Raw genomic sequence first — 14,198 nt, forward strand, 5'->3', positions numbered from 1 at the left:
GTTCTTAACTGACTTATCTAGTTAAATAAAATAATACAAAATAAAAAAAATCCAGTGACACGAAGGCTGTAATAATGTGGTATGACAGCTCCAATTTAATGCTGCCGAGTCTGACTTGTCTCAGAAAATATTTCAAAGTTTAGTTTCAAAATAAGTCCCTATTGAGTAGGAGCATCTAAGACAGAAAAAAAGACAGAGACAAACACGTCCCGCATCAAAATTGTGTTTTAATTAAAAACGGATAACAATTCAATCCAAGCAGTACTCCCCCCCCCCCCCTCCAATGTGCCACTCATACAAAACCAAAAGAATCAAAGTGTCTAGTCTTCAGAGAACAATAGAATATATTATAATTCTTCTTTGTATGGGGGTTGATATGAAATACTTTCCTCTTTTTCCCCTGCATTATTATTACTATGTGCAATTAACAATATTCACAACTATGTACATTCAAACCTAAGTCAGTTTCAAATAAACTTCACCAACAAAAAAACCCAACAAAAACCTTTAAAAGTAAAAAGATAGAAAAAAGCTAAAATTAAACAATATATTTATCTTTAAAAATATAATTGAAGACATTTACAATAATATGAGAGTTCAATTATGATTTCTTCATTTTTATTTTACTGTAGGCACATTGTAGATATACTCCCCTACATATGTATTTTGACATTGAAGCTAAAAACGTTTAATTTGGCTCTATACTCCAGCATTTTGGATTTGAGATTAAATGTTATGAGGCCACGTCACCGTTTTGAAAGTATTATCCTACATATCTGTTTTACAGTTTATAAATGAAAGCACTTTATGTATCCAGTGCCCCCATTTGAAGGTGACATAAGTATTTGGAAAAATTCACTTACAGGGTACTCTTTAGCTGACAACCGCTTTGCACTGTTTTACTATGGCTGTATTCATCAATCTAGTAAGACGACCCAGAAAGCTATGGCCTTTGGCTTTTTTTTTTTTTTTTTTTTTTTAAAACTTTTCAACCCATACGATCTAGTAGTACATAAAAGTATAATAAGCCATATACAAATATGATGATATCACAGTAAATTCATGACATGTCAATGAATAAAAATGTTCATACTTTATAATCCGTCTATACATAGTTAATCAGTTTTAGGAACATCTACCCAAAATATTTCACCTTTATTACTTTACCCAAAATATTGTGACATTAGTGATGTCATACCAACATTTTGGCCATTTAAACGGCACGCGTCCTCCGTATCAACAAGGGGAGATTCTCTGCAAAAAGGCATTTTTATTGGTTCTACTGATGTGCTTTGTGTCGGTCTTCGACATAAAAAAAACAGTGTAACTCATTTTAGGTTTAAGGAAGTGTGTAAGTCGCATTCTTTATCATATATATATATATGACTAATTTCAACTAGGCATATGTCACGCATCACTACTTAACAGGAGAGCCAATTCAACGTAATCAAAATATTATTTACAACCATCTGCTCGATAGGAATCCAGCGTTGTCCGTGTCATGTCTGTGTCGTGAGCAAGTGAGGTCGGGCACTGACGTTGAGCGTTTAGGCCTGGGTAACAGTGGGCGTTCCAATTCATCCCAAAGGTGTTCGATGGGGTTGAGGTCAGGGCTTTGTGCAGGCCAGTCAAGTTCTTCCACACCGATCTCAACCAACCATTTCTGTATGGACCTCGCTTTGTGCACGGGGGCATTGTCATGCTGAAACAGGAAAGGGCCTTCCCTACAAAGCTGCAAGCACAGAATTGTCTACAACGTCATTGTACACTGAAGCATTAAGATTTCCCATCAGTGAAACTAAGGGGCCTAGCCCGAACCATGAAAAACAGCCCCAGGCCATTATTCCTCCTCCACCAAACTTTACAGTTGGCACTATGCATTCGGGCAAGTAGTGTTCTACTGGCATCTGCCAAACCCAGACTACCAGATGGTGAAGCGTGATTCATCACTCCAGAGAACGCGTTTCCACTGCTCCACAGTCCAATGGCGGCGAGCTTTACACCACTCCAGCTGACGCTTGGCATTGCGCATGGTGATCTTAGGCTTGTGTGTGGCTGCTCAGCCATGGAAACCCATTTCATGAAGCTCGAGACAACCAGTACTTGTGCTGACATTGATTCCAGAGGAAGTTTGGAACTCGGTAGTGAGTGTTAAAACTGAGGACAGATGATTTTTAAGCGCTATGCCCTTCAACACTCGGCGGTCCTGTTCTGTGAGTTTGTGTGGCCTAACACGTCGCAGACGAGCCATTGTTGCTCCTAGATGTGTTCACTTCACAATAACAGCACTTACAGTTGCCCGGGGCAGCTCTAGCAGGGCAGAAATTTGACGAACCTAGTGGTTCGAAAGGTGGCATCCTATGACGGTGCTACGTTGAATGTCACGGAGCTATTCAGTGAGGCCATTCTACTGCCAATGTTTGTCTACGTTTGCATGGCTGTGTGCTCAATTGTATACACCTGTCAGCAACGGGTGTGGCTGAAATAGCCGAATCCACACATTTTAAGAGGTGTCCACATGCTTTTGTATTTATAGTGTATAAAACGATGGGAAATGAATAAAATAAGTAATGTTAAAGTATTATCAGTCATTTCTTGTCTTAGTATTTGGTCCCATATTACTAGCATGCGATGACCACATCAAGCTAGTGACTACAAACTTCTTTGATGCATTTGCAGTTTGTTTTGGTTGTGTTTCAGTTAAGGTTGTGACCAAGAGAAATTCATGTAAATAATGAACTGTGATTTTGGAATCACTTATTGTAAAAAAAGAATATAAAATGTTTCTGAACACTTCTACATTAATGTGAATGTGACTATGATTACAGATAATTATAAATTAAATCGTTAATAATGATGAGCGACAAAAGTTACAGAGGAACAAACATCATACCAGCAAAACATGCTAACCTCTCACCATTACCAATAAAAGGGGAGTTAGTATTTTTGGGGGAATATAATATTGGTGCCTCTAATTTCTCACTCATCATTATTCATGATTCATTCACGATTATCTGTAATCCATCATTAGTGTGTTCAGAAACCTACTCTATTCTTATTTACAATTAAAGTGAATTCATTACTCATATAATAATTCATTATTTAGCATTCATTTCCATTGTACACAACAGAAACAACCTAAACAAATTGTAAACGCATCCAACACGTTTGTAGAGTCACAAGCTCGATGTAGTCATTGAGTGCTAGGAATATGGGACCAAAGTACTAAACTTCGGACTACTTTAATACACTAAGTGAATTTGGCCTAATTTGTATGGTACTTTCAAATGGTGCGGATGAGATACATTAAGTGCTTTCATTTCTAAACGGTGAAACAGATACGTATGAAAATAATCTCAAATAGAAGGTGATATTCTGTACTGTCGCCTCAAAACATTTGATCTCAAATCCAAAATTTGGGAATATAGAGACAAATTAAACTTTTAGCTTCCCTGTCCAAATAAAGATGTCGGGGAGTGTACGTGAGGCGCTGTTGAACTGGATTCTCTGGGAGGGAAGAGACGCCCATGTCGGCGGTCATCTTGGTGGCCATGTGATGGCCATTTTTAGATGCTCAACACTGGCTGACGCTCATGTAAACAAAAACACTGGAGACCATACAGCCTGTGTCATCGTCAGCTAGCACCCAGCTAACCCTCTCTAACCTGTTCTCAATAACAGTACAGGACCTCCAAAATAAAAGAACACATCTCTTATAGTTTTCCTTCCTTTCCCATATTTCCACACAATATAGAGCAGTTATGTGACAACACATCCATAAAGTGCTCTGGTTGGAAGAGATATCCTATCAGACACATTTAATGATTTGACAAAAAGGGTATTCTTTGGCATCCGTCGTCTTCCCTATTAAATTATGCCACACACATAAAACAAAAACAAAAATAGAACTCTGAATATTGCAATGAATTTCCATCACCATACTAAATAACACTGCAATAGAATCGTCGATCCAATTCACCTCAAGGAAGCTGTTTTAAAATAAAGGGCTTTCGTCTTTTAATCTATTTGATCAGGAGAATTTATCAAAAGGAAAAAAGGAATAAAAAATAAAAATAAAAAAAACAAAAGATCTAAAGAACTAAAACAAAAACAATTTAATTCTAAATGTGATCATGAAACATTAGAAGTTCATATGTTTCTGATAAGAACCAATCACACTCCAGAAAGCTCACACACCTATCTGACCACAACCAATCACATCCCCGCATCAATATCTCAATCTGGCATGTCATTCAGGTCAAATACTCACTATTTAATAGAGAGGTCCACATACTGCATGTGTTATAGCCAATTCTCAAGTAGTTTTAGCATGACAATGAAGGAACACAAGCTAGAGGTTGGTTATGGCACATTAAGCATGGACCGCCAGGCTACTATAATAAACTAGCCACATTATACGGTGTGTGTGTGTGCGTGTGTTTGCTGTACAATGGGCTTCATATCACACAGCTGACTGACCCTGTTCTCCCTTAGCTTTGAACAGAAATGTCAGGAACACACTTTTCCCTCATGTGTGTCCTTATAAGCTACAGTACAGTATAAAGCCAGAGTGTGAATATATAATATAACCCCATCAATACATGACCAGTGTCATGCAGACAACTCTACAGTGGTGCGTGGTGGTCGAGCATTTCACTCGTGTCATAATTAGCCAACACCAGTGACTGTCGACAAAAGTGAGTTCCCCTGTTAACCATTGGTGCCATGTCCATGCACTGTGTCATTTTACCATGTCAACAGGTGCATATACCTATAGTCTGTGTGAATATACTGAAATCCAATATACCTTGGAATATACTGAAATCCAATATATAGTGGAACCTAGATTACAATTTCTCCCATTACGTCGCTGCGTGAAAATACTGAAATCCAATATATAGAGGAATCTAGATTGCAACTTCTCACATTCTGTTTCCGAGTGAATGAGACTAGGAAGTATGACAACATGAGACTGTTTCCAGAGTAACCTGTATGACCCTCTAAATGAAGTACTGTGATATAGACAGATGACACTGGGGCCAAAAACAGTTGTCCTCTATGTTCACAAAAAGGAGGAAGCTGTGGAGAAAACACAGTGGAGATGTTAGGTCGGAGCTCAGTTCTCTATCCCCATGGTGACAAATCTGAGGCTCAGGAGCCTAAACAGAAATGTTCTCTCCTGTTCTGGGTTGTAGCTGTATTTTTAGTTCTGCTCTACATTGTCCACAGAGAGACAGGGCTTCGAGGAGCTAGGCAAGGTGACCCGCTTTCTCCATGAGCGACCGATTTTCTAAAACCAAGGTGGCTTTTGTTTAAAAATAAAAAAGAATAAACAGAAAATAAACAGAAAATAAACTTCTATTTCTCCACAGAAAGGTGACAAATTTGGCACACTTAATTTGCTTTAGCACAGCATCTTAATCCTAAACAAAGAGACACAGCTAGGCCATCTTCTTTCTCTGAAACCCACACGATGCTGATACATTGTATTCACCTAAGGCAAAAAGGATTGTGATAGAGTGATGTGTTGTTGTCGAGTTAGCCCCCCTTCTCCCCAGTCAGTAGAAATAGTACAAAGAGATGGAGAGGGAAAACAGGGGGATTGAGAGAGGATAGAAATGGGGATTGAGAGAGAATAGAAGCAGGGAAGGAAGGAGTGAATCCCTTTTACAGTTCTGCTGTTGTAGGAAGACATTCAGAGGGTGTTTCTTCCTTTCTCTCCATCCCCTTCATCCCTCTTTCAGAGCTGGCAGAGACAGGATGTGAGGATATCCACCCCTCCAAGTCGCTAGCTTTCATTTTCTCCTCTCTCTCTCCACTGTTCCGTCTCTCTCTCTCTCCATTCTCAGGGGGATGTATTGAGCAGCTTGGTGGATTTATTGGGGTAATTGATAGCCAGACTGATGGCTGCGATGTTCTTCAGAGCCTGTGAGATAATAAAAAAAAAAGAGAGGAGAGTGAGTGAATGAGCAAGTGAGTGAGAGAGGAGGGGATGTGGAAGTGAGAGAGAGAGAGAGTGAGAGGGGAGGAGTTGAGCAAGGAGAGAAGAGTAACAGTGCATTCGGAAAGTATTCAGACCCCTTGACTTTTTCCACATTTTTGTGACGTTACAGCCTTATTCTAAAATGTATTAAATTGATTCATCAATTTACACACGTCACCCCATAATGACAAAGCGAAAACAGGTTTTTAGAATTTTTTGCAAAAAAACCCCAAATACCTTATTTACATAAGTATTCAGACCCTTTGCTATGTGACTTGAAATTGAGCACAGGTGCATCCTGTTTCCATTGAGCATCCTTGAGATGTTTCTACAACTTGGAGTCCACCTGCGGTAAATTCAGTTGATTGGACATGACTTGTATAGACTGGTGTGTGCCATTCCAAGGCCCCAAGGTTGATAGTGCATGTCAGAGCAAAAACCAAGCCATGAGGTCGAAGGAATTGCCGTAGAGCTCCGAGACAGGATTGTGTCGAGGCACAGATCTGGGGAAGGGTACCAAAATATGTCCGCAGCAATGAAGGTCCCCAAGAACACAGTGGCCTCCATCATTCTAAAATGGAAGAAGTTTGGAACCACCAAGAGTCTTCCTAGAGCTGGCCGCCCGGCCAAACTGAGGAATCGGGGGAGAAAGGCCTTGGTCAGGGAGGTTACCAAGAACCCGATGGTCACTCTGACAGAGCTCCAAAGGTCCCCTGTGGAGATGGGAGAACCTTCCAGAAGGACAACCATCTCTGCAACACTCCACCAATCAGGTCTTTATGATAGAGTGGCCAGACAGAAGCCACTCCTCTGTAAAAGGCACAAGACAGCCCGCTTGGAGTTTGCCAAAAGGCACTTAAAGACTCTCAGACCATGAGAAACAAGATTCTCTGGTCTGATGAACTTTTTGGCCTGAACACCAAGCATCAGGTCTGGAGGAAACCTGGCACCATCCCTACAGTGAAGCGTGGTAGTGGCAGTGTCATGCTGTGGGGATGTTTTTCCCCATCGGCAGGGACTGGGAGACTAGTCAGGATCGAGGGAAAGATGAACAGAGCAAAGTACAGAGAGATCCTTGATGAAAACCTGCTCCAGAGCGCTCAGGACCTCAGACTGGGTCAAAGGTTCATCTTCCAACAGGACAACGACCCTAAGCACACAGCCAAGACAACACAGGAGTGGCTTTGGGACAAGTCTCTGAATGTCCTTGAGTGGCCTAGCCAGAGCCCAGACTTGAACCCGATTGAACATCTCTGGAGAGACCTGAAAATAGCTGTGCAGCGACGCTCCCCATCCAACGTGACATAGCTTGAGAGGATCTGCAGAGAAGAATGGGAGAAACTCCCCAAATACAGGTGTGCCAAGCTTATAGCATCATACCCAAGAAGACTCAAGGCGTAATCACTGCCAAAGATGCTTCAACAAAGTGCTGAGTAAAGGGGTCTTAATACTTATGTAAATGTGATTTCAGTTTTCTATTTTGAATAAACTTGCAAAAATGTATACAAATCTGTTTTTGCTTTGTCATTATGGGGTATTGTGTGTAGATTGATGAGGGGAAAAAACTATTTAATACATTTTAGAATATGTCTGTAATGTAACAAAATGTGGAAAAAGTCAAGGGGTCTGAATACTTTCCGAATGCACTGTATAACCTTCCAGTGTACCTACCTAGCTAATCCAAATATATATTTGCATTTATTGATTAACCTCAGCTTGAATTCATGGTGCTAGCAGCTGCACATAATTGGTTTTTAATGGACATAAATGAGCACGTGAGAGCAATAAATGATAAATGTAATAAAAACTGTTGCACCTACAAATGTAGTCATTCCGGCATTTAAGTCCAATTGTCACTTTAAGGAGGCTATAGTCTTGTTTCAATCCGATGTCTAAAATTTGAGCTAGGTAGGCACAAGAAATACTCTTAAAAATGAATTGCTAACGGCCCTGTCAAAAAAAATCTGGTATGTGGTTCTCGGTAATGGCCGGACGGTTCATGACGAGAGACGGGAGTGTATCGTGTACCTCCAATCAAGTTGATTTGCGAATTTTAATCAAGATTGGTGTCATATTGGAATAGATATGATGGTAGGGAGATTTGAATTGAACACTGAGCTTCAACCAATGCCGATAATAGACTAAGATCAATGAGGTTTTAGTCATCTTTAGACAGGTAAACCCTTCTCAGCTCTGACAATCAGACATTATAATTTTAATCGTGCATCTCCCACCCCCAGAATCCCCCCTCCCTTCACACTGCTTGCCTGCTGCCCCCTTGCACCTCTGCCCTGTTCGGGATCACAGCATAGCGGGGCGGAGATGATGTTCGCTAAGCCACGCATGATAATGAGAGGTAATTACCAGATACATTAGTACAGAATGCAGCAGCAGCCCACATACAGAGCACCGGAAGGGGTTTGTGTGTGTGCAGCCTGCTATGTGTCACTAGCATTATGATTCACCATTAGAGGAGGAAATGAGGAACAGATGAATATCATAACTAAAGACCACCGGTATTCTCACTCTGGGACTCATCACACCCTGATTGACAAATGGGAAAACAGATCAAATCAAATTATTTGTCACATGCGCCGAATACAACAGGTGTAGACATTACTGTGAAATGCTTACTTACAAGCCCTTAACCAACAATGCAGTTCAAGAAATAGAGTTAAGAAAATATTTACTAAATAAACTAAAGTAAAAAATAAAATAAAAAAAGTTACACAAAATAACAAGGCTATATACAGGGGGTAGCGGTACAGAGTCAATGTGCGGGGATACAGGTTAGTCGAGGTAATTTGTACATGTAGGTAGGGGTAAAGTGACTATGCATAGATAATAAACAGCGAGTAGATAATAAACAGCAAGTAGCAGCAGCATAAAAACAAAGGGGGGGTGGGGGGGGGGTGTCAATGTAAATAGTCTGGGTGGCCATTTGATTAATTGTTCAGTCGTCTTGTGGCTAGAAGATGTTCAGGAGCCTTTTGGACCTAGAATTGGTGCGCCGGCACCACTTGCCGTGCGGTAGCAGAGAGAACAGTCTATGACCTGGGTGACTGGTTTTTGAAATATTTTTGGGCCTTCCTCTGACACCGCCTAGTATATAGGTCCTGGATGTCAGGAAGCTTGGCCCCAGTGATGTACTGGTCTGTAGCGCTACCCTCTGTAGCGCCTTACGTTCGAATGCCGAGCAGTTGCCATAACAGGCGGTGATGCAACCAGTCAGGATGCTCTCGATGATGCCGCTGTATAACTTTTTGAGGATCTGGGGGCACATGCCAAATCTTTTCAGTCTCTTGAGGGGGAAAAGGCGTTGTCATTCCCTCTTTACGACTTTCTCGGTATGTTTGGACCATGATAGTTTGTTGGTAATGTGGACACCAAGGAACTTGAATCTCTCGACCTGCTCCACTACAACCCCGTTGATGTGAATGGGGGCGTGTTCGGCCATCCTTTTCCTGTAGTCCACGATCATCTCCTTAGTCTTGCTCATGTTGAGAGAGATCAGGCCTACCACTGTTGTGTCGTCAGCAAACTTAAATTATGGTGTTGGAGTCATGCATGGCCACGCAGTCGTGGGTGAACAGGGAGTACAGGAGGGGACTCGACATGCACCCCTGAGGGGCCCCCGTGTTGAGGATCAACGTACAGATGTCTTGTTACAAACCCTTACCACCTGGGGGCAGCCTGTCATGAAGTCCAGGATCCAGTTGCAGAGGGAGGTGTTTAGTTCCAGGGGTCCTTAGCTTAGTGCCCACAAAGCTCATCACTATGGTGTTGAACGCTGAGCTGTAGTCAATGAACAGAATTCTCACGTGTTCCGTTTGTCCATGTAGGAAAGGGCAGTGGTGAGTGCGATTGCATCTGTGGATCTTTTGGGGCGGAAGAGTAATTGGAGTGAGTCAAAGGTTTCCGGGATGATGGTGTTGATGTGAGCCATGACCAGCCTTTCAAAGCACTTCATGGCTACCGACGTGAGTGGTACGAGCGGAAGTCATTTAGGCAGGTTACCTTAGTGTTCTTGGGCACAGGGACTATGGTGGTTTGCTTGAAACATGTCAGGTATTACAGACTTGGTCAGGGAGAGGTTGAAAATGTCAGTGAAGACACTTGCCAGTTGGTCCACGCATGCTTTGAGTATACGTCATGGTAATCCATCTGGTCCCGCGGCCTTGTGAATGTTGACCTGTTTAAAGGTCTTGCTCACATTGGTTACGGAGAGAGTGATCACGCAGTCGTCCGGAACAGCTGGTGCTCTCATGCATGCGTCAGTGTTGCTTGCCACGAAGTGAGCATAAAAGGCATTTAGCCTGTCTGGTAGGCTCGCGTCTCTGGGCAGCTCGCGGCTGGGTTTCCCTTTGTAGTCTGTAATAGTTTGCAAGCCCTGCCAGATCCAACGAGCGTCAGAGCTGGTGTAGTAGGATCCAATCTTAGTTCTGTATTGACGCTTTGCCTGTTTGATGGTTCGCCTGAGGGCATAGCGGGATTTCTTCTAAGCGTCCAGATTAGTGTCCCGCTCCTTGAAAGCGGCCGCTCTAGCCTTTAGCTCGGTGCAGATGTTGCCTGTAATCCATGGCTTCTGGTTGGGAAATGTACAGTCACTGTGGGGATGATGTCGCCGATGCACTTATTGATGAAGCGCCGTTGACTGATGTGGTATAGTCCTCAATGCCATTGGGTGAATCCCAGAACATATTCCAGTTTGTGCTCGTAAAACAGTCCTGTAGCGTAGCATCCGCGTCATCTGACCACTTCCGTATTGACAGCAGTCTTAAAAGTGGTATGTCAACGTCATTTGTATAGCATGGATGGAGTATGTTTTGGAATATTATGGAGATCTGGGTCTGGAGGCACAGTGAGAATGTCAACTAACCTATATGTTTGAGCCCACATTCCAAAATGCATCATTCATGATATTGATAACCATCTAGGTCACAGAGTAGTCCTAGGCAAAGTGTAAGTACTTAGAAGATATTTGAAATAATAGTTTCTAAGCAATACCATCCTGGGTGAGTAGAATATGTAGTTACAGCTCTAAATCTTTATATGAGATGAAAAAAGAATGTCGCTTTCTACATTGCTAGCATCATGATTCTGGTGGTCAATCCCTGTCTTCAACATTACCAAGTACAAAGTGGTGCAAGTCTAACTAAGTTCTTACCAGTGCTGTGCGGGCTAGGAGCTGCTCATTGGTGGTCAGGGCTAATAGGTACTCCTGGAGAATGCCTTCCTCCTGGAAAACAAAGACAATGGTTTGTAGTCCTTCTCAATAAGACCTTGCTCATCCGTCCTTACATGCTTGCTACACTGTGACTTCCACTCACAGGACATACATTGAGTAATAAAACTGAGATACAAACAGTGAATATACTATGGCTTTCAAATCATTGATTTCTGCCAAAAGTGCCCATACAACCTACAGTACACATTCACTGGAAAGAGTTCATGAAACATTCCAGAGACAATCTCATTTGTCACTGGGAGAGTTTCTGACCACTTAACTCAAGAGTACTGAGAACAGTTTTCTGTGGTATGTAGAATTTAGCGTAGGAAAATCCTTCAAAATTACTAACAAATAAAATAGAGCTTCCAGCAGAAGAAGCCAATTCTGAGAAAGAATAACTCTGTCATGAAGACCTGGGTTCAAATAGTATTAGTTTTCTGTCAGATACTTCAGCTGCGCTTAATTGAGCATGTCTGGCGCAATGGAACTCATGTAATCTTCCCCAGAAGTGCAACTCCAAACCTCGCCCACCTGGCACTCCAGACAGGCTCAACCACACTCTGGAATTAGACAAAAAAACTAATCCTATTTGAACCCAGGCAGGTCTGGTGTTACTGTTATTATGTAACCGTGGAGAGAGAGAGAGAAGAGTTCCAGAACATAGATAAGACTGTGACTGGCCAAATTGAGCTTTTATGGTGTAGCTAGTAGGAGAGGGAGACACAATCCAGGCCCTCATACCTCCATCCCTCAGTCTCGCAAGCTGCTAAATGTGACCCTATTCCCAATTTAGTGCACTACTTTTGACAAGGGTCCATAAGGCTCTGGTCAAAAGTAGTGCACTATATAGGGACTAGGGTGTATTTTGGGACATATCCTCACTCTCCCTATCCCAGCCTGCTGTTTATACCAAGGTAACATCTTGGACTATTTGTACAGCTGACAGTGCACGACAATCCCTGACATGTATACTTCAGGAGATATAGGCGAATATAACTAAAGGATCCATTTGATGATGTTCGAAAAGCCTTTATACAAGTCACTTCCTGTCTGAAGTACATTGTGTGTGTGTACCAAATAGCACCCTACTCACTACATAGTGAACTGCTTTTGAAAAGCAAAATTAGTGCACTATACAGGAAAAAGGGTGCTATTTGGGATGCAGCCTTTGTCTTAGAGATTAACATCTTCCCAAGGTGCTCTCATGCACATAGAACAAACGTTTCGGAAGTTGGGAACCCAGACCCAAATCTCCCATGCACGCCAGCCAGCTCTGTCACGTGACACTACATAAGACACTGTTTGGGGATGCAGCAGAAGTGACTGTATATTAACCACTGAGCCTTGGCAGTTCATACAGTATGTCTACTGGTTCTGGATGATAAAGTCCTGCACCAGATAGACCAGACAGGCTACAGTTGACAACTAGTCAAGCTGGCTTTATTTGGCACATTAACAGACATGTTGATTCAGGTCTATTGTTTCTGTCAAATTAACCTCAAATATGAGGAGCGTGCTATTTGGGAGGCTTACATAATGTACTTGGGTCCTCCTTGTTTGTTTTTTTGAAAACCTAATAAAGTAAAGGCTCTGAAACCTGACGCGTCAACATGTTCAACAGCACGCCATGCTCGCTGCATCAGTGTCAACATGGAACTGTGAACTACGCTGAATGTCATCACCTTACTGGGAACTGCCCCATTCGTCAACACACTGACAAAGCAGATTCAATGCTCATAATTATTTTTAGGACAAAGGTGACGACGTATCTATTACACCTTCACAACTCCTGTAGTCTGGTCTGAGCATAGACATCTGTATAATATATTGTCAGGGTGTGTGTGTGTGTGTGTGTGTCGATCTCTCTCTTTGTGTGTGTGTGCGCGTGTGTGTCATAGGACAGAGTTCATGAAGTCCATCGTGATAATGTCTAAGGTTTAGACACACACACACAAAACACAGACTAGTGAATGCTGAGGCTATGGTCAGTGTTTCCCCTCTGATTTTTTCAGTGGTGGTGGCAAGGGTAGTGGGGGTCATTTGGGACACACAAGAGTGTGCTATATGTATGACAAGGCCCTGCACACCTCTGGTATTCCCCTCCTCCTCTGTTCTTTCGCAGAACACAACACTTCACTACCCACCAGTTCAGATATGGAGAGTGAGTCAGCAGTAAATAGGCTTTGCAGCAAACAAACACATTTAGGTGTTTGTGAGAGTGTTTGTAAAAAAGCAAGTATTTTTCTGTGGGTTGATTATACAGAGAGAGATGAATTATATACAGTACCAGTCAAAAGTTTGGACACACCTACTCGTTCAAGGGTTTTTATTATTTTTTACTATTTTCTACATTGTAGAATAATAGTGAAGACATCAAAACTATGAAATAACACACATGGAATCATGTTGTAAACAAAAAGATGTTAAACAAATTAAAATATATTTTATATTTGAGATTCTTCAAAGTTGCCACCCATTGCCTTGACAGCTTTGCACACTCATGGCATACTCTCAACCAGCTTTATGCAGCAGTCACCTGGAATGCATTTCAATGAACTGGTGTGCCTTGTTAAAAGTTCATTTGTGGATTTTTTATTATTTTATGCATTTGAGCCAATCAGTTGTGTTGTGAGAAGGTAGAGGTGGTATACAGAAGACAGCCCTATTTGGAAATAGACCAAGTCCATATTATGGAAAGAACAGCTCAAATAAGCAAATAGAAATGACAGTCCATCATTACTTTAAGGCATGAAGGTCAGTCAATACGGAACATTTCAAGAACTTTTTGAAGAAAGTTTCTTCAAGTGCAGTCGCAAAAACCATCAAGCGCAATGATGAAACTGGCTTTCATGAGGACCGCCACAGGAAAGGCAGACCCAGAGTTACCTCTGCTGCAGAGGATAAGTTCATTAGTGTTAAATGCACCTCAGATTGCAGCCCAAATAAATGCCTCACAGAGTTCAAGTAACACACATCTCAACATCA

At 41.9% G+C, this 14,198-nt stretch overlaps 1 protein-coding gene across 5 annotated transcripts in view; it reads right to left on the reverse strand.

Moving 5' to 3' along the window:
• Positions 1–207: 207 nt before the first annotated feature.
• zzef1 (zinc finger, ZZ-type with EF hand domain 1) overlaps positions 208–14,198 on the reverse strand; it is a 57,281-nt gene continuing 43,290 nt past the window's right edge. For all 5 annotated transcript variants that reach the window (XM_014136615.2, XM_014136612.2, XM_014136614.2 and 2 more), the window contains exons 55-56: positions 11,151–11,222; positions 208–5,926 (exon numbers count right to left, since the gene is read on the reverse strand). In XM_014136615.2, the coding sequence (XP_013992090.1) occupies positions 5,846–5,926; positions 11,151–11,222 (153 nt within the window). In that variant the 3' untranslated portion in view covers positions 208–5,845. The remainder of the gene's footprint in view (positions 5,927–11,150; positions 11,223–14,198) is intronic.

The sequence above is a fragment of the Salmo salar genome, chromosome ssa13, assembly GCF_905237065.1.
Source record: "Salmo salar chromosome ssa13, Ssal_v3.1, whole genome shotgun sequence".
Taxonomy (NCBI): domain Eukaryota; kingdom Metazoa; phylum Chordata; class Actinopteri; order Salmoniformes; family Salmonidae; genus Salmo; species Salmo salar.